The sequence below is a fragment of the Mauremys mutica genome, chromosome 1, assembly GCF_020497125.1.
Source record: "Mauremys mutica isolate MM-2020 ecotype Southern chromosome 1, ASM2049712v1, whole genome shotgun sequence".
NCBI classification, from domain to species: Eukaryota; Metazoa; Chordata; order Testudines; family Geoemydidae; genus Mauremys; species Mauremys mutica.
Genome location: NC_059072.1, coordinates 96,104,435 through 96,125,667, shown reverse-complemented (window position 1 = coordinate 96,125,667; position 21,233 = coordinate 96,104,435). Strand labels below are relative to the sequence as shown.

Here is a 21,233-nt window from a genome sequence, read left to right as displayed (position 1 = left end):
GATGGGGGCCTTGTTTGTCTTTATCTTCTCCAGGACCCTGCTGATTAGAGGGAATGGAGGAAAAGCATAGAGAAGCCAGCCTGACCAGGACAGGACAAAGGCATTGGAGATAGTGCCCCTCTCCAGGTCCCCTCTGGGATCCACCTGGGGAGTTCCCCACCTTTGGAAGAGCCGGTGGGCCACGTCCGCGTGGAGGGACCACTTGGTTACGAGGAAGAGTCCCTGCTCAAGTGATCTGCCCTCACGTTCCAGGCACCCAGCAGGTGGAAGGCCTTCAGGCAGATGTCATGGACTACACATCTTGCTTGGGGCAGACCACCACCGTAGAGAGGTGATCAGAGTCCAGCATGGTGAGGACCTTGTCCATCCTGCCCGTGGCCTGGGAGAACATCGAGGCCTACCAGAGCTGGAGGGGCCTCAGCCTGAGCCTGGTGTGACGGACCACGTATGTGCGCACTCAGAACATGTGACCCAAAGGCTGCAGGCAAGTCCTGGCTGTTGTCACCAGGAACCTTGTGATTGAGTCCATGAGACCATTCAGGGTCTGGAATCTATCTGGAGGGAGAGAGGCCCTGGCCAACGTTGCGTCCAGGAGCGTCCCAATAAACTATGCGCTGGACCGGGACTAACGTGGACTTGGTGTTGTTTAGCAACAGGCCCAAGGCAGTGCACATGGACAGGAGGAGCGCCATGTGATCCCTCACCTACGACAGGGAGGTGTCCTTGACAAGCCAATCATCCAGGTAGGGAAATATCTGGACCTCCCGGCATCTGAGGTAGGCTGCTACCTCCGACATGCATTTTGTAAACACCCTGGGGGCCATGGAGTGGCCAAACGGGAGGACTGTGAATTGGTAGTGATTCTGTCCCACCATGAAATTCTGTCCCGTGCCCCTCCAATATGTGGATGTGGAAGTACACGTCCTGGAGATCAAGGGCAGCGTACCAGTCTCCGGGATTCAGGGAGGGGATGGAGGAGGCCAGGGACACACATGGAACCTGAGTTTCACCATGTACTGGTTCGGACCTCACAGGTCCAGGATGGACCTGAGCCCCCCTTTGGCCTCTGGGGTAAGGAAATATCGGGAGTAATATCTCTTGCCCATGAACTCCTCAGGCACTGCCTCTATTGCTCATAATCCCAGGAGCCGCTCCACCTCCTGCTCAAGCAAAGCTTTGTGTGAGAGGTCCCCCAAGAGGGACAGAGGTAGGGGTGGTTGGGCTGGGAGGAAGTAAACTGGAGGGTGTAACCTCGGGAGATGGTGTTGAGGACCCATCGGTCCAAGGTGAGCCTGACGATTCCGGGAGGAAAGCACACAACTGGTTGGAGAAAGGGACCGTTATTGGAGTGGATCCCTGATGAGGACTGGCGGGGTGCTCCCGAGCATCCCGTGAAAAGCACCATTTCCCAGCCTCCTTGCTCTTGGGGGACCCAGGCTGGGGGGCAGGCCGAGACTGCCTCTGAGGGAGTCTCCTATAGTCCCGTTGCTTCTTATGGGAAGCCTCATACTTCAGGAGGGCGGCCTGGGCGGAGTTGGCTGCGGCTTAAACTTAGGTTTTGCCGGAGCCGGGACAGAGGCCCAGAGCCTAGAGGGTCGTGTGGGAGTCTTTCATGCCATACAGCTTTGTATCCCATCAAACGCGAGATCCTGAATGGCCGCCTCTGCCTCACTGGACAGCCCGGACAGCAGGAGCCATGACGCCCTTCCTATGGGCACCGTGGAGGCCATGGAGTGCGCAACCGTGTTTGCCTCATCCAAAACCGCTTGCAGGGTTGTCTTGGCAGCCACTGTAGTCTCCTCCACCAGTGCCTTGAACTCTTTCCTATTGCGTTCCTGGAGGGAGTCCTTGAACCCGACAAATTGAATTCCTACCTGCCCGGGGCAGCTAGTGGTTTACCACTCGCAACTGAAAGCTCAAGGACGAATACATTTTTCTTCCGAAAGAGTCCAGCTTCCGTGAACCTTTATTTTTCGGGGTAGGGCCTGCCTGGCCCTGCCGTTCCCTGTGGTTGACCGACTCGACCACCAGGGAGTTGGGCACCGGGTGGGTGTATAGGTACTCATGTCCCTTGGCAGGTACAAAGTACGTACATTCTGCTCTCTTATCGATGGGGGTCAACGAGGCCAGTGTTTGCCACGAGGCATTGAAATTTTTGTCATCCCTTTGTGGCGAGGCAAAAAACTACTCTGCCCTGTGCCGAAGAAGACAGCACATTGAACAGCGAGTCCAAGGGTTCCTCCATCTCTCCTGCTTGGAGGTGGAGGTTTGACATCACCCTTTTTAAAAGCTCCTGGTGTGCCTAAAGTCCTCCTGCGAGACTGAGAGGGTGGGGCCATTATCGCCTCATCTGTGGAGGGCAAGGAGACTGGTACGATACTCTGGGTATCTGCCTGCACTGGAGGGTCCACCCACTTGGTCGGTCTCCGGGCATGGTACCGAGGATGTACATCCCACTGACCCCTTCCTTGGAGGTCTGGAGAGGGAGGCCGATGGTGCCTCTGAGGCTCTGGCTATCGAGCGAGCCCCCACCAGGGCTGCGTCGGGGCCACGGCGCCCACCAGTACCACTGGACCGGCCACGGGGCCTGGTGCCACTGCACTGGCGGGCCCGGTTGTTCGACCTGGCTGGCCTGGCCCATGGAAGAACAACTGCGAACGGAGGCCGGCTGACGAACGACCTGTCGCTGTCTCAGGACCGGCGGTGCTGGGAACGACGCCGACCACGGGACCGCGATCTCGGCGTGGAGGATCGGTACCGTTGGTAGCAGCTGCTCTGCGATTGGCTCCAGTGGGCGGACCCACGGAGGCAAGAAGCCAGCAGTCGATGTCCAGGGCTCCCAAGGCGATGCCCTGGCAGGGTCTTGGAGCGGGATTCTGAGCGGGAATGGCATCGACGTCTGTGCCATGGCCGGCTGCAGTAACCCCTGCGAGACGAGGGCCTTTGGCGACGTTTGCCTCCGTCCCATTGGTACTCACTCCTTGGAATGGAACGGTGCCGAGAGTTTCGGTCAGATGGCACCCAACCAGCGAAGGTGCCAGAAGGTCGCTGCACACTGACCCCAAGGTGCCCAGCGCCGACTGGGAGTGGCACGCCAGAGTCGGGGTCCACGCTGACTCCATCAGAATGGTCTGGAGCCTGATGTCTCTTTCTCTCTTAGTCTGAGATTTTAACAACCTGCAAATCTTGCAAGGATTGCTGATGTGGGTCTCTCCCAAGCTGCGTAAACTGTCTGCATGCAGGTCAGTCCTTGGCACGGATCGCCTACAAGTGTTGCATGATTTAAAACCCAGGACGCGGGGCACGCCCTGGCCTGGGCACTCTAACTGAACAGCTAACTAACTACAGGCACTAACACTGAATGAACAAGCAGTTCTGGGGACGAGCTACAGCAAAGCTGGAGCAGAGTAGTTCCGATGCACCTTCACTGGCGGCAAGAAGGAACTGAGGGTGGGGGGAGCGCACAGCTCCCGTTATACTGTGCCATGGAGGAGCCACTCCAGGGGTCACTGGGGCGCTCCCCCCTACAGGTACTGCTAGGGGGAAACGGCACTGGTGCACATGGTGAGCACGCACACCTATTGTGGAATACACATGAGCAATCACTCGAAGAAGAAATGAAAATACACAGAGTGCAGGCCTGAGAGCCCTTTGGCAGGAGGCAACCAGTTTCTAGGTCAGTTGCCACACATAGCCAAGATAAAGGCCTAGCATGGTCTCCTCCATTTTACAACTAAATTTTTGCACTCAGGGATGCCACAGGGCATTTGTCAACACTGAGGGTGAGTATGAGCATCACTATCTTTGCACCTACTGTGTAGAAAATGCCATGTTACAAGCTGACTGGCCCTTTACTAGGCTAGAGAACAGATAGCTCCATTTAATTGTTACCCCTTGGCCCCTTCCCAGCAGGGTGCATCTATAAAGGCCTGAGAGAAAGGAGCTGCAGAAGGGTAGCTGACTCCTCTAGTAGGCTCTGGGAATTCACTCCATAGAGACAGCCAACTGCCATTTTCACATTTCCTTATCACAGGCCGCACAGTCAATATACATGGGAAATAAGAGCTACCTCACTCTGCACCACCACCACCACCTTCTATATACTGTAGATCACTGGAGCAAATACTAAAGCAGTTTCCACACTCCATTGCTTACATATCTCATTGCAATTATCTGAGTCAATTAAGATGCTATCTGAGGTTATGGAAGTCTTTAGTGCTTACGTTAATCTTAGTGCTATGTTACTACAAGGGCTCACTTCCTTCTGCAGAACACATACCTGCTCTTTAGTCTGAGCTTTCTGGACGTAGTCTCGTCCCACCTTGATACGAGGGGTTAGGATTCCCCGGGTGAAGTCGGTCACATTGATACCCAAAAGGTGGGATACTTTCTGAGCAGCTAGAAAGGAGAAGAGGAAGCAAAGAGATGTTCACCTTAATATTAATGCTCCTTTTGCCTCACGGAGAAATGACAAAAGGAGAAAGATATTCCTGGCAATCTATCCCTTACAGAGTCAAATACCAGCAATGAATAGCTCTTAACTGAACAGGTTAATGAGACAATCAAAGAAGAGATCTAAAAACACTAGAGTATGTTCAATTGCTTCAGGAAACACAAAAGAGTAAATTTTAGGTGATACTACAGGACCACTGGCCTAGTGGCACCATCAAGTTAACTGCCTGCACCCATTTTGAGGATACATCCAAGTAGCTGAAATATACAAAAGAAATCCCAGCTAATCAGACTATCTGCACTGGCTGAATGGCCTCTTCAGGTAACTGTAATCAGTGTACGAACATTTCATCTGGTATGAGACAGTCCCCTCCCCTCTCTGGAGGGAAACCATTTGAAGTGGATTTGCTAAATTGTGACATAATGGTTGAAGGTATAATCCAAAGGCCATTTTTTATTGTCCTCAGCAGCCTCCTGTCTACTGGCCTCTTACTACAATTCATCGATTCTAAGTCCAGAATTATGATCATCTAGTCCGACGTCCTAAGTAACATAGGCCATAGAACTTCCTAAAATTATTCTTAATTTTCTTTTAAAAAAAACAAACTAAAAAAAACCCACAGCACATCCCATCTTGATTTAAAAGTGGTCGGTGATGGAGAATCACCATAACCCTTGCTAAATTGTTCAAATGGTTAATTACTCTATTAAGTTTATGCCTTATTTCAATTCTGATTTTGTCTAGCTTCAACCTTCAGCCATCGGATTATATTGTACCATTCTTGCTAGTTTGAAGAGCCCATTATTAAATATTTGTTCATCATGTAGTTACTTACAGACAGTAATCGAGTCACCCCTTAACCTTCTCTTTGTTAATCTAAATAGAGTGGGCTCCTTGAATCTATTGCTCTAATGCATGTTTTCTGATCCTTTAATTATTCTCCTGGCTCTTCTCTGAACCCTCTCCAATTTATCAACATCCTCCTTGAATTGTAAGCACCAGAAATGGACACAGTTTTCCAGTAGTGGTTGCAAATACAGAAGCAAAATAATCTCCCTACTCCTACTCTAGATTCTCATTTATGCATCCTAGGATTGCATTAGCCCTTTTGGCCATGGCATCACACTGGGAACTCATGTTCAGCTGATTATTCACCACGCGCCCCAAATCTTGTTCAAAGTCACTGTTTCCCAGGATAGAGCCCCCCTATCCTGTAAGTATGGCCTGCATTCTTTGTTCCTAGATGTATGTTTACATTTAGCCATACTACAATGCAAATTGTTTGCTCATGCCCAGTTTACCAATCCAGATTGCTCTATCAGTGAAATGTCTGCATTATTTACCACTCCCTTAATTTTGGGGTCACATGCAAACTAACAATGATGCTTGTGTGTTTTCTTCTAAGTCATTGACAAAAGTGTTGTTAACTGTAGAGTCAAAACAGATCCCTGTGGGACACCACTAGAAAATGCACCCACTTGTACCCTTTTTAAATGGGGCTATGGAGAGAAGTCTCCCAAGCATGCACCAACAGCATGCTAATTACACCTATTTAGGAGAGAACACTGTAGCTAAGGTAAATGTATCATTTACCCATCACCGATCTGCCCACTCAAGCCTTATCAAGCAGGATTTTAACTGAAACAGACTACTGAAGGTTTATTTCCTTAAATCCTTTGAGCAAGGCGCATGATCTAGGCTGAGAATAGATTTTATAGGTGTTCTCATACATCTGACCACAGCTGAACACATTCAGGTCACATGGCAATAGTATAACAGTTTCAACTAGTTACCATGTTCACTTCTGGTCCAACACCACAACATTGCCACATTCCTGCCCAAAGGTGGCTGCAGTTCAGCACTGAATAAAATGATTTGTACATTTATGTTTTGTTAAAGAACTTCGGCTGCTTTGGAAAGCAGAGAACTTTATAAAATATGATCCCTTATCCCCTGCATATGTGATAAGAAGCTCTTGTAGAGAGAAGTATTGGTTGTTTTTGTGGGATTGGTTACCTGTATTGTCTGGCATAGAGGCTTGGTCTGTGTTGCGCTCTTTCTTGAAGGCTATGTTGCCAAGCTGAAGAACGCCCGAGATCACTCTCAGCAGACCTTTTATAGAGCAAAGAATTAAAATTGCACATTAGCAATACATGTAAAGAAGGTATGAGCAGCATGCACTGACTTTGTTCCTGTTCACCTCAGGCATCAGATTAAGAGGATGAAAATTTCCATTGTGTAACAGTAATCATTGAAAAGGCCACGCCAGTATTAGGGTGTGAGCCAGTTAAGGTTGGGCAGATCTTTGTTCTTTTCATCCAGCACACTTTCACCTCCCTGGCACAAGTGCTATAAGGTCTCCATTTGTTGGAACATACGTAGCATAGCAGACTGCAGGTATCAGGATGTCCACTGAAGTACCTGTACCACTGTGGACAACATACCGAAGCACCCGCTTTAGCCCTTTCAAGAACCAGCATCAGATGCTAGAACAGAGAGGGAGAATTTTTAATCCTGAATATTAAAAAAAGTGTTGATCTGATGCCATCTTCATCTCAAGTCTCACTGAACAGCAAGTTTGTTAGTGGTACTAAATAGTTAGCTATTATTATTATTATTCTACTTCCTCTTCAAGTGGTCTCCCCTTCTATCTACTATAGCACTAGCTAGTTTACAGGATCTCTGGCCCACATGTCCACAGTGAACAAAGCCTCCACAGATATTATTTCAGGACTGGCAGGAAAGCAGCACACATGCACTCACTGAATCTGGAGACCTGGCACTCAAACTGAAAGCTTATTTTTTATATTGTCTCATCTAAAAAGACTTTGCATTCAAACCAAATAAATGTACTGTTCAACCAGCTGCCATATGTATGTTTCTCATAAGCCTAAAAGAACATTTAACGTCTTTCACACCCTGAACAGAGAGGAAATGGCATTCCATGCATCTCTGCAAATGAGCTATTGGAACCACTTCCATTTGCCAGTAAAGATGTGCCCTACAGCATAATTTAAAAAGTGGACATCAGGTCTCTTTGGCCATACATTAGGTTGCCAAATCCCTAACTAGACCTCAATGCAGAGGTGTCTTTTCACCTACGCATTGACTGATTCAGGAACTGGAGGAGGACTTAGTCAGAGGCTAAGTCTACACCGGGGGGGAGGGGTCGACCTAAGATACGCAACTCAGCGTATCTTAGGTCGATTTACCTCGCCGTGAGGAGGCAGCCCCTGTCAACTCCGCTTCCACTTCTCGCCGTGGTGGAGTTTCGGAGTTGACGGCAGAGCAATTGGGGATCGATTTTATTGCATCTACACTAAACGTGATAAATCGATCCCCAATAGATCGATGACTACCTGCCGATCCGGTGGCTAGTGTAGACATACCCTGAGATGAACAAAGGATACTAAATTGAGACTTTTGACACTAGAGAGAAGACAAAATAACTGAGTTTTGGCCACTCTTAGAAAGTAGATGGAGGAAAAAGGTGCCTTAGAAAAGCCTATCACTATGGTATCTAGATGTTGGACAATATTACTTTCTGGTTAGCAAGCTGTGCAGTAAGCTGGAGAGAGGTACATTGCTTTGTGCCACTGTTCACAACTAAGCGACTCCAACCATTGGTGGAGTAGATACCCCTATGGCTATGGGCCCAAGTTGAGAAATCTAGTGTGAACAAATGTCTTGCAATACATCCCATAGAAGGCCAAGTCTTGCCTCTGGCAGACTGCAGAGTAGAGGAAATTCTAGAGATAACACCATGAAAGGCACCCATGTGAGAACCGAATGAGGACTTTACAGGTAAGCACTATGTATAGCACTCCAACAGATTGGGAACAAACCTGGAACATGGCAGTTTGTGCACAGTGACCTGCTGCATTCTGCATTAGCTGAAGCTGTGCTGGTGAATTTTTAGATGGGCCACTCCCATACCACCACCAGCCAACTTGCTTCTCAGATACCACTAATTGATTTGTGTAATTGGTATACTAGAGACTGCCGTCCCCTCATGTGCTTTGAATACGACCAGACTGTTCCATTCTTTTTAATCCTGTCCCATGCATTTCCAAGCCCTTCATAGGATCCATACCTATCTGCTCATCATCTGGGATGCTCATGATTTTCATTGCCTCCAGGGTCTCCTGAAACATATCCTTGTCTTGCTGACCCGGGATCGTAACATGACCATTTGAAAGGAATCTGTACTTGTTGTAAGGCTCCAACAGCAGATCAGCTTAAGGGGGAGGAAAAGACAAGGAATTATTGTAGCCTTCATTATAGGTAACAAGCTAGCATTCTTTTAGGCAGTTGAGAATGTATGCTTTCCCAGATCTACCAAAACGAATTACCTCCTTTGTACAAGCTTCTAAGAAAGTCAGTTATAACCACCAGAAGTCTTGATTTGCCAGTTCCAGCTTCTTTAAAAACACTTCCAACCATCTCCCCCCGACCCCCGCCAAACCATCAGCATGGAAGTCAACAATACCCAGCAGAGACAAAGACAAGACAGCTTTTGTTTTTCTGGCTTCTTTCACTAAAGCAGCAATCCCCAAACTTTAGCAGGTCATGCCCCCCTTACCCCTGTGCATGCCCCTCCTGCCACTGGGCCGCGGCTTGGGGGGACAGGGCCACAGACAGGGGTAAGGGGCTGAGGCTGGAGCCAGAGCTGGGGGTGAGTCTGGGGCTGGGAAGGGAGCTGTGGCCAGGGGGCAAGGCTGGGGTGGAAGCGGAGCCGCAGCCGGGCTGTGGTGGGGGCCGGCAGCTAGGGGCCTTGCCCCCAGCCTCGGCCCAGGAATGTAGCCACAGCTAATGGCTGGGGCCAGCGCTGGTCCGGGAGCAGAGCTGTGCTGAGGTTGGGGATGGGTCCAGGTGCAGGACTGGGAGCCAGGTGCAGGACCGGAGCATAGTGGGGGCAAGGAGGGGCTGGATGGCATTCCCTCCCCACCCCCGTGGGGGACGGGGCTGGCCTGGGCCCCACTGCACCCCCCACCAAATGTTCCTCCATGCCCCTTTGGGGGGGCACGCCTCATACTTTGGGGACCTCTGCACTAAAGACTCAGGGTTCAGATTTTCAGATATATTCAGGAGCGTAAAGATGCATATAGGCACCTAGTGAGATTTTCAAAAAAGCACCTAAGCAGGTTAGGCGCCTGATTACCTTTGAAGATCTGTCCCTTAGTTCTTTTCCTGTCCCCAGCAAGTGAAAAACAGTCTTGGTGGGTGAACCAGGGTTTATGTTTAGATCAGTTATCTTATGTTTTTCTTGTAGCAGCATTTCTGTAGTTACAGATCAGAACGCTCTTCTGCCCAGACTATTTTTTCTTTCCTCCATCCCATCCCCCTGGCACACTGCCAAACCAGCCACAGTGGTTCTTGGATCCTACTTCCATTAGAAGCAGAGACTGCCCTGCAACTCTGTTCAGTTTCAGGTATCCTGTTTGTTTCAAATCAATTATGGAGGTCACCACGCAGCTCTAGGAACAGTATGTTCTGCCATTAATGCTCTGCAAATGGTTATGAAGTGAGTTTTCTCCCTGCCCCCCACCTCTCCAGTCTGTCTGCCCTCTCCCACAGCAGTGGCAGGCCCGAGTTTAAACTGCTTACTTAACCGGAATCTTAGATTGAGATCTTGAATTATTACCCTAACAGAGCACAGGCACACCTAGTGCTACATAGGTGCCAAATGTTATTCTGTATTTTGTTAAATTGCCAAGTTTACAATAAGATCGTTCCTGCCCTGAAGAACTTGCACTGTATTAGACAAGACTAAACATGGGACGAGACAATAGTTCAGATAAGGAAGGGTGTGGAGACATCATTGGCAGGGGTATCAATGCAGGAAGGGAAAGAGTTAAGGAGATGGTTGAAAGGAGAGGTCCTGGTCAGCAAACAGTGGGAGGCAGTTCCAGTCTTTAGAAGAGGGGAAATAATAGGGCCTAGACTGCAAGTATTTGGAACCATTTGGCAGTTAGGGGAATGGGACCCTAGTTACAGCACAAGGTACTCACTCTTCAGGTGCTCCCCTGCCCCAGACAATAGGTAGTAGAAGATATGGAAGGTTCGCTCGTCTTTGGCTTGACGGATTGCACGTGATTTCTCCAAGAGATCTTTATAGAGTAAAGGAACAGCAGAGAGACTAACGAGTAACTTTCCATTCCACTCTCATCTGAGGAAAGAGTTTCTATTTGGTGTCAGTGCCCTTCAAGTTGGTTGGCGTGACAGGCAGTTTAGTGCTCTGCATTGACCTTTCAAAGCTTTGAGTAGTGCCATAGGCCGACAGCAACCCACCCTTCAACAACCTCAGTGGCTGATTAAGTTTAAGATGCGCTTCTGGACTCGTGAGATAATCCTCATTCTAAGCGTAGGACCAGGATGCAAGACTGAGTTGTGAATAAAAGGGAGGAAAGACATTTGCCACATTCCTCATTTACCCTGGATAAAACATGAAAGGGTCATGGAATCCCAAGTCTACTCAGCATGTCACAGCTTAAAATGCCACTTCTATCCCATAACATTAAAATTATTTCATCCAGAAGGGATTCTTGATATAACCCCAACATAGGTTCTGAAATGCTGTACCATTTAAATAGAGATTCCTTTTTCACTTGCAGACAAAACTAGAGATCTTAACAGGGATCTCTCTAGCCTAAGTCTAGGGATCCTTCTGACTTCATTGCTGTTGAGGTGGAAGAGACTATTTGGCTGTATATAGGTAGATAGATATGCATGTTCCCATTCCTCACACCCTGTAAATTATTTCTATTAAGTGGTTCCGTGCAAAGGATACAAGTCTCAATATTGGCTCCCACAATGTAGCCATTGACATCAAAGTTGATTCTGATGAACTTGCCCTGAGAAAGAGATTAGCAGAAATATTAGTGTTATCTTATGCTATCACAGCTAGAGCAAAATGGTAGAGGACCCAAATAGGTCTTTCAGCTCCAAATAACAATGACCAGCTAAGACAAGTTTTAAACAGACCACAAGCCCAGCCAGCTCACAACACTCCCTGATTATGGAGCGATTTAACATCCTTGACACCATAAATTACTCCTATGAGAGAAAAAGGTCCATCAAACTACATGGTTTCAGATTGCCTTGGCATCAGGAAACATGTTAAGTTTCATTCTGAAGTGGATCCTCTCCACCTCAGTTCCAGGTGCCATAAATAGACACAGCATTCTAGATTGACCACCACCACAGCTCAACCACTCTTCAACCATTTACACTTCAACTTGGTTTCAAGTGTAGCTTCCCCATCCCTTAGAAGCTTTCTAGTGCCCCCCAGAATTAATGCAATATGGGTCACTAATCTCTCCTTGGGAGAAAAATGAATTTGATAGACTGAAACAATGGCACAGGGAGCCCTGGGAAAGGTTCAACATCTTGCATTCCATCTTCAATCCCATCAGTCCTTTGTGGATAATCCAGTGACAAGTGAAAACTGTGTCCCAGTTTCACTCAAGAGAAACAAGTTACAGAAAAGAACATCCCAGGACTTCAGATCAGGCACAAAAGGAAAGCAAGACTCCCACAACTCATTCAACTAGTGGCTTCTCCCCTCTGGAACACTTGGGACACCAGAACTCATGCAGGACAACAATACTCACAAATCTTGAGGAGTTGTCATTCTTCACTGTCTTGGCATTTCCAAAAGCCTCCAGGATAGGGTTAGCCTGAAGCAACTGCCTCTCAAGCTCTCCCTAGACAGAAAACCAAAAGGCAGATGAAGACAGCAGCTTTTAACACCTTAGCCTAGAGGGTCCAGGTTTCATCTCACATCAGCTTAGCATCTATGTAGAGAAGCCACATTAGATTTTTGGCAATATTCCCCTAAACAAACATTTTAGGGTGCCACTGATTCTTCTTTTGGCAAGACTGAGTTCATTTCAGTATGAAGAAATATTTTCTCTTCCCCAACCAGTCAGCATCAGTGCAATACTTCCCTCTTCTGGTGCTGGATTTCAGTTACCAGTAGGCAGTCCTGTAAGCTTCTTGCCTAAGGCACATCCCCCAGGCTTTCTGGGGGCAATGAGAAAGGAATGTTCTTCACCCAGGTCACATCCACATCCCAGCAGCATCCTGCCTCCCAGGCGGAAGAATAAAACAAACCTGGCATTCAGTTGGGAGGGAGCCCTGGATTCTGCACAGGATGAGCTCATCAGCAATAGAAGATCAGAACACAAATCAGTTTGTGGGTGTCAGAGTGTGGGGGAGTCAGGGCCCTGCACCCCTCACTTCCTGCGATTTACCGTGACTCTTAGCCAGCCAGTAAAACAGAAGGTTTATTAGACGACAGGAACAGTCCCAAGCAGGGGCTTGTAGGTACAACCAGGACCCCTCGGCCAGGTCCTTCTGGGGGGCAAGGATCTGGGGGGCAAGACCCCAGACTTGGTGTTCCTGCCTTTTCCCAGACAGCCCAAAACTGAAACCAAAAACCCCTCCAGCAAGCTCTCTCCCCCTCTCCCTTTGTCCAGTTTCCCAGGCAAAGGTGTCAGCTCGCCCCACCTCCCTTCCTGGCTCAGGTACCATCCCTCACCTAAAGTCATCCCCTGCTCTCCCATCCCCCATGCAGACAGTTCCAGTAAAACTAAATGGACGTTCCCAGGTCAACCCACCCCGCTCCCTACTGCGTCACAGTGGGGTTTAGGGAGAATAATCTTTGCTTGACTGAGGCTCTCATCTCTACACAGACCAGCAAAAGCTTCTTCTGTGGGGATGCAACAAAAGGCAACCACTGGTATTTGAGTCAAACTGTTTTATCCGCTGTCTTCCACTTCCACACACTCCTCCTCCCCATAGGCAACAGAGTTCCAGGGTGGAGAGACCAGCCAGAATTGCTGTCCCTACTAAGTGCTCAATCTCTGGAGCATATACACATTTTCCAGAAGTCTGTAGGTGGTTACTTGAACTGACTGTCCCTTCTCTGTGCTGGAAGTAGCGAGTCCCATGTATTTCAAAATTAGCCATATGCAAAAAACACTCCATCCCACATACTGAAATTGACAACTGGGTTAAGGTTTCTCCTTGTAGTAGTGGACAGTAAGCCTTCAGGACTTCCTGATGCATAGAAACAGAGCCCAACATTTTTGCCCATGAATGCTGATCCCAGAAATTAGATTGCAGAGGGTGTGTTTACATGACAAAGTACTTTTACAGCTCCTTTCATTCTCAAAGTGCATTTATAAACATTAGTCAATCCTCATGTTGCCTCTAGAGGTGGGTAAAATAAATATACCCATTAATGATGGTAAAAATTAGGCAGAGATATGAAGTGACTTGCCCAAGGTTAAAACCTGGAATTAGAACCCTGGCATTTCTACTCCTTACTGCTGCGTTCAGGTCACAACTCTCCTTTACAAGCCTGAAGTACAGAGTCAACCATTTCTATTAGTCTGCAGTTACACACAGAAGAGACAGCCACAACTAAGTTTTTATTCACTTTGTCACAAGTGCACATAAGATGTTTAGTTACAGGAAGGAATAGGCTGGGACAGCAGCCATCCATCCCATAAGGCAGGGGTAGGCAACCTGCGGCACGCGAGCTGATTTTCAGTGGCACTCACACTGCCTGGGTCCTGGCCACCGGTCTGGGGGCTCTGCATTTTATTTTAAATTTTAAAAGAAGCTTCTTAAACATTTTAAAAACCTTATTTACTTTACATACAACAATAGTTTGTATTAGTTTAGTTATATATTATAGACTTCTAGAAAGAGACCATCTAAAAACGTTAAAATGTATTACTGGCACGCAAAACCTTAAATTAGAGTGAATAAATGAAGACTTGGCACACCACTTCTGAAAGGTTGCCGACCCCTGCCATAAGGTCACACTTGGCTGTGCTAAGAAAACCTCAAAACTTGCTATAAAAAGTCTGTCAGTAATTTTGCATTTCTCCTGCTATTCTGAAACACGTGTGAGCTGCAACACCCACGCCTACTCTCCAACAGTTTCCATCCTGTCCAGTGATCCTGCAGTGAAGTCCTAATCCTGTTTGTGACTGCAATCTGTTACTATGGAAATGAGTGATGTCACAAATTCAACATTACAACCTCACTGCAGGACCATGGGTAAAGATCAAAAGACTATTTAGAAGAAAACAGCAGTTAGACTTTGGTATTAAATGGATTTAATTATTCAGCTAAAAAAAATCAAACTGGCAAGGCCAAGTTTAGCTGCACAAGAACTGGAAAGTGACAGTTAAGAGTCTCACAGCAACATGTGCATTGTGGGCAATTTAATTCCTTCATGTTTTTTAACCTCAAGAATGAAGGGTGCAATTAGCGACACATGGAAGTTGGTGGAGTCAGAAGCAAGGAGAAGGGGAGGGCCAGGATAGCGGGATCTAGCGGGTAAGGAGACCCACAATAGTAGTAGGCATGTAGCATGTCAGCTGCCTGTAAGCAGGTCACAGTGGTAAGTGGGGACTGGGGGTGGGGGAGGGGCATGGGGTGAGAGGAATAGGGAAAGGCTAAAGTTAAGCAAATCGGAGACCAATCATGGGAACCAGCTTGGTAGAATGTTGCAGTGCAGCAGGAATACCAAATCTTTTGCAGAAGCAAGTTCTCAGTATGCTACTATAATGCTGCATCTGATTAAAAGGTTGATGTTACCATGAAAGCATTAGCTCCTTTCCTCACTGATGTATGAATATGTAACCTGAACATTGCCTTAGTGTTAGTTTTAAGTAGAAAAAAAAAGTGTGCTTTTGATGTTGGTATTTAAGTAGCCCATGTAGGGTTTCAGGTCATTGTTTAACTGAAGACTGTTTTTGCATGGCCCATTAGCCAGGTAGAAGCAGCAGCAGCATACTGAGGACTATCTTTCCAATAGGAAAAACTTTAAGCTACGAAACCTTACAATTCGCAGAATTCAGCGCTAACTGCTGAGATCCTGTAATTAAGACACTGCCAACCTTTCTGTACCTGTAGTTGCAGGTCCTAAGCCGATTTTTAAACAGTTTTTAAAAAGATTCTGTATGCATTTGAGATGGATACAACATCCCCCTCCCTCCTGTGCAAACTGTTGCAGTACCAGCTTCTAGGTCTGCTTGCTAGCCCACAGTGGCAATGTGCAGCTGGGCCATTAGCACCCCCCCTCTCTCCGTGATTTCATATCAGTTTCATACCAACCTCTTTGATGCCCACTGAAAACTCAGAATTCCTCCTCATATACTCCCAACGTCTAAGAGATTCTTTCCAAAGGAGGAGCCATATGCCAAAAATAGGAACCTTGCCAGTCCCATGTTTAAAAATAAAAATCATGAGGCAAGCCTCTAAAGATCAGGAGATTAACTTAATCATTCAATTTAAAAAATAAGTTTTGGTTTCTTTTTATTTTCTTTCTGGTTTTTGAGCCTTTACGGTTCACGATTGCAAGCTTTTCTCTACAACCATGAGAGCTACAAACTTCCTTTAAAAATAGGAAAAGAAACAATTCCAGCAGCTGAAGCTTTAAGAAAACAGCACCAGGCACCACATCACTCATGATAAAAACTTCCAGAGTTGCAACATGGCATTTGCATTTCTGATCGCAAAAAGTTATAATTTTAGCTTTGAAAATAGTACTCTATGATTCGAGACAGGTGAAGTGAGGTAGACAGCAAACATGGAAAGCTTCAACCACAACTCACTTGCCCCATTCCCCAATACACAATTTGATTAAGTGAAAACAGATATTTTAATGGAATGCTCTATGCCCTAAATGCAGCCTCACCTTGCCTAGTAGTACTTACCACTATAAATGCAGTGAATTATGTTGGGGGGAAAAAAAAAATCACCTAAAACATTAATCATTGCTTTAGAATCCTTGCAAGTCGATAGAAATCAGTGGAAGGGGTGTCCCTCCCCACCCCACACTGCAGCTGAGGGAAGGGCTTTAGAAAACCTGTTTTTGTTTGAAAAAGTAGGAAAAAGCAGAGACTTGAGTTGTAAATTTAATCTCTTGATCAAGAGACCAGAAATGCAAAAGGCTCTAGGCTACCAAATGTAACACCATACTGTATTACACTGCTAATGCAGGAGACCAAGATTCATGCTCCATCCTCAATCTAATGGTGCCAGCAGCGGGGCTTAATCTAGTGGCCTTGGGGGTTAGCACAAGCAGTTTGCAGACTTGTTCCCTTGGGTAGTGATAGGTCAGGGGTGGGCAAACTACAGCCCGCGGGCCACATCCAGCCCACCAGTCAATTTAATCCAGCCCTCGAGCTCCCGCTGGGGAGTAGAGTCTGGGGCTTGTCCTGCTCTGGCGCACCAGCCAGGAAGTGGGGTCGGGGGGCCACTCAGCACGCGCGTGCCGCCACACCACACGGCTCCCGGAAGCAGCAGCACCCCCCCCCATCTCTTACGTTTAGGGGCAGCCAGGGGGCTCCGCGTACTGCCCCCAGCACAAGCACCAACCCAGCAGCTCCCATTGGCTGGGAACTGCGGCCAATGGGACCTGCAGGGGAGGCCCCAGCAGAGGCACCTGGCCATACAGGAGCCGGAGGAGACACATGCCACTGCTTCAGGCAAGTGCTGCCTGGAGCCTGCATCCCTGAGCCCCTCCCATGCCCCAACCCCCTGCCCCAACCCTGATCCCCTCCAAAACTCTCAACTCCAGCCTGGAGCACCCTCCTGTACCCCAAGCCCCTCATCCCCAGCCCCACCCCAAAGCCTGTACTCCCTGTCCCCTCCCGCACCCTGAACTCTGCATTTGTGGCCCCATCCTAGAGCCCCCTTCCCCCTCAGCCAAAGCCCTCACCCCCTCCTGCACCCCAACCCCAATTTCATGAGTATTCATGGCCTGCCATACAATTTCCATACCCAGATGTGGCCCTCAGGCCAAAAAGTTTGCCCAGCCCTGTGACAGGTGAACAGATGTCTCAAAGTTACTATACTAATCTGTAGCTAACCTGAGTTGGAATCCAGAGCCAGGCCTAGGGAGCGTGAAGGTCAGCCAGGCAGCAGAGACGGCTCATTACCATCTAACATTAAGGATCCTGAATAGTTCTAATCCTCATTGGTAAGGCTGGTAAACATGGAGCTACCAGAGTTACAAAATGAGCTGCAGGATTCCTTAAGAGAACCTTCTAAATGGAGCTTGAACTCAGAGAAAAGTCATGGGTTAAGCCCAGCTAAAGGCTGGTTTATACTGTAACCAGATCCTTCGTCTGCTTAGATGACTGAAGTTCCACTTGAGAATAAGCAGCAGAAGAATGCTTAACTCCCCATCCCATGATCCTTCCCCCCAAAACACACACATGCCAAGAAAAAATATAAAAACAAAATTGTTTCTAAATACAGCTACTGACAGCCCATGTCAAAAGGTTTTGTAGATCTCAGCGTCTGGCACATGGAAGGCTAGGTTTTTGTTTTGATTCCAGAAACCACTCATTAGAACGGTGTGCTTACACATACATACACACACCTGCATGCAGAGAGTATCCTTTTCATGTACCCTATACACACACACGCAGAGCATGGCTATTGTTAAGTTACTAAGAGGAGGTTTTTACATAGAGATATCGAAGATGCGCTTGGCATCTGGGTTTCGTTATAAAGCTCAGAAGTTAACTGCATTTCCCATGTGTGCAACTCTGGCTAACAAGCTCATTGTGTTGGAACATCCAGTACACTCAGGGCAGCAGCTTCCTGACCTTTCCCAGCAACTGCACTCATAGCTAACTTGCTGTGGTGGAAGGCTAGACAGCCAGTCAACTCCAACTGGTTAGGAACACCATGCACACCGGAGGCTCTATATGCAGTTCTAGGAAAGCCAGGTTCAGTTCAACTCCCCTTGGTTAGTTCACTATACAGGAATAGTTTCTCAAGAGTGTACTTGGGAAGTTCTACAAGCGAGACCTTGAGTGCAGACTAGATGAGTGAACTGGACACATCTGCAATCTCTAATTGACAGCATCTTACAAAAGGTTACTGTGCATGACAAAAACAGAACTGTGAGTTGTCTATGGGACTGTTCTAGCTGCAGAAAGTGACACTGATGTGAAGTGAAAAGGTGCTCAAATCACACAAAGGGACAAAATGCATTCCTGGTGCAGAACGTGCAGTAAACGTGCAGCTCACCTAAGAGGACACAACTGATGAGTTCGGTCATAATCCATCAAGGGGAGAGGGAGGGGAAAAAAATATAAGTGAGACAACTAAAAAGACCCTTGTTCTAATGTATTTAGATACTTTTCACCCATTTAAAAATTCTGTTATAGTTTCAGTCAAGTCTTCAGCTCATATCTATGAACCTCTCCAAATTGGAGACTGTGCTTATAGAACAGACTTCATAACCAGTCCCAAGATACAGAGGAGCAGAATAAAGGAGACCACATCTCCAGGATCACTTAAGTTGCTTGGACTGGTCACAAATCATTATATGAGCGAGTCAGAAGACTAATATGTGATGGCTTGTAAACTGTGCCCCTAAATACACCCACCTATGAAACCAAGACACACTGAAAAACTGGTGTATCTTCACTGAAGTCAATGGAATTATAGGGGAGAATAATGGCCCCTGACTTGTGGGGTGTTTGGAGCCATGACAATTTTGCATGTAGCTTTATAGTTCGTTGTCTCGTGACTCCCCTATGCCCAAGTTGGTACCTAGTGTTTATTCAGCCAGTATTAACCAAGGTATCTCCTAGCGTACCATGGCTTGTAGGTGCTCAGCATGACAGTGCAGCATCCTTGTAGTAAACACAGGCACTTACCTGGTCTTTTTTACTCTTGTGCGAGGAAGCAACATGAGCCAAATATTGAATGACCTTCTTGGTGTTCTCTGTCTTACCAGCTCCCGATTCACCTCTGCAAAGACAAAGCCTGGGATTCATTCAAGAAGATGATGGGGGAAATGCATTCACATTTTTAAACCCAATATGCTTTTCAGCTGACCACAGTGCTTTTAGTTGCATTCTTGCTATTAAACATTGATTTGAGATATTTGCCCTAACAGAGAACCTGAACACATTAAGTGAACAGTAGAGCAACCAGTACCGTGCTCTAGTCCTATTGCTCAGCCAGTTTCTCGTGACGGGGGGGGGGAGGGGGGAGAGAGGAAATTTTGCTTTCCAGTCACTTGGCAGCCTTCACATGCAAGTGGTTGAGGAATAATATGGGGAGAGGGGAGGGGGAGGAGGACGACACAAAGGCAATTAAGTGAATTCCTTAAAAGGAATTCCCTTAAGCAAAAGATCTGTAGTTAACTCCTTCAGAAGCAGAACTTAACAGGGTTTGGGGGATCAGTCTTACTTTTAGGCTCGGAAGACGAAACCGCAATGTTGAGTAGCCTCATTATTCCCTACAACCTCAACCTAGATAGCATGAATGAGAGCACATGGCTATTGCCTTCCTAGTTGCATTGTTGACTGTATATACACCACTGCTACCCCAGGTCTTCCAGAGTCCTTTCCAAGCATCAATAAAGTAACATCTCCACTAGGGCGTCACCTTAAGATCACCTATTTCCTGCTCCTTCATGCCAGAGACAATCATTGTGCAGAAAGAGGGGAGATGTGGGCAGGGAAGGGATGCTAATAGGAGGATTTAAATAGGCAAATGTTCCCTAGCCTCTACAGTATCATGTGACATACTGACTCCAGTAAACCCCCAATTAAGCCCTCCAGCAGGATTTTAACAAGAGCTGACAGCAAGACAAGCTGAAGAATGTAAATACTCACGTGCACAGAATGGACTGATCCTCTCGATCTGAAATAAAAGAAACAGGATCAGACAGGCCAAAACTCACTTCTGCCTACACCACAAAAGCTATTAAGTTCAGAGAGTATGCTGGCACTCCCCAAAACATGGAGAGCAGAAGCCACTAAGCACCCTCATGCAAGTGTCTTCAGAAGAATGACTAGTCACCTCTAAACCTTGGTATAGTTCCTCCCCTCTCCCGAAGAGAACTGGATAAATTCATGGAGGTTAAGTCCATTAATGGATATTAGCCAGGATGGGTAAGGAATGGTGTCCCTAGCCTCTGTTTGTCAGAGGGTGGAGATGGATGGCAGGAGAGAGTTCACTTGATCATTGCCTGTTGGGTTCACTCCCTCTGAGGCACCTGGCATTGGCCACTGGTGGTAGACAGGATACCAGGCTAGATGGACCTTTGGTCTGACCCAGTATGGCCATTCTTATGCTAAGTCCTAAAGGTAGCACCATCATCATTTTAGTTTCACCTGTCCAGATGTATCTGTAGTTCGGCACAAAACAAGGTAATTGTTGTTTTGCTTTTTCCAGGGTGTGAATAGAAACTCCTCCTCCCCGCCCCTCCCCAATTTGTTCCTGTGCATCCTGAACTATTTGCTACCAAATGCAGAATACGCCATGCAACTCAAACCCTGCCACAAGGCTATTGCGGATGTTGACCTGTCCTTTAAAGCAAGGGAGGCCAAAGCATTGACTACAGCTTTAGCTGAGATAGGTATGCTAGAGTGAAAAAAGAAGTGGCTCAAGGTTTTTGCTTTAGCCATTTCTTATGTGACAAGTTCAGGACTGAGGCACTGTACTACTACACACAAAAACCCACCACATTAAAAGAACATTAAGGTTGCAAGGTCAAATACAGGAAGTACCAGAATTAAGGTCGACCATAAACCCAAATTTAGATCCTTTGCGTATATGCACTGTGAGTATTCAATTACATGAACAAATACCATCCTCCCTCTCCCTCACACACCCACCCACACCCTTTCTGCCTCATTCAGTGCAGAATGGATGGTGCTCACTGAATGGATAACTATTTAACATTTCAGTATGTGGCCGCATGTATTATTTACTGCACACAATC

At 47.1% G+C, this 21,233-nt stretch overlaps 1 protein-coding gene across 2 annotated transcripts in view; it reads right to left on the bottom strand.

Moving 5' to 3' along the window:
• Positions 1 to 21,233, bottom strand: part of MYH9 (myosin heavy chain 9) — a 94,712-nt gene that overhangs the window by 33,843 nt on the left and 39,636 nt on the right. The window contains exons 4-11 of one of the 2 annotated variants that reach the window (XM_044986405.1): positions 20,122 to 20,149; positions 19,156 to 19,249; positions 12,067 to 12,159; positions 11,244 to 11,307; positions 10,465 to 10,563; positions 8,547 to 8,690; positions 6,470 to 6,565; positions 4,280 to 4,398 (exon numbers count right to left, since the gene is read on the bottom strand). In XM_044986405.1, coding sequence (XP_044842340.1) covers positions 4,280 to 4,398; positions 6,470 to 6,565; positions 8,547 to 8,690; positions 10,465 to 10,563; positions 11,244 to 11,307; positions 12,067 to 12,159; positions 19,156 to 19,249; positions 20,122 to 20,149 — 737 coding nt within the window. Of the gene's footprint in view, positions 1 to 4,279; positions 4,399 to 6,469; positions 6,566 to 8,546; positions 8,691 to 10,464; positions 10,564 to 11,243; positions 11,308 to 12,066; positions 12,160 to 14,250; positions 14,296 to 19,155; positions 19,250 to 20,121; positions 20,150 to 21,233 lie in introns of those variants that run through there. The other variant, XM_044986412.1, reaches the window with a different exon arrangement.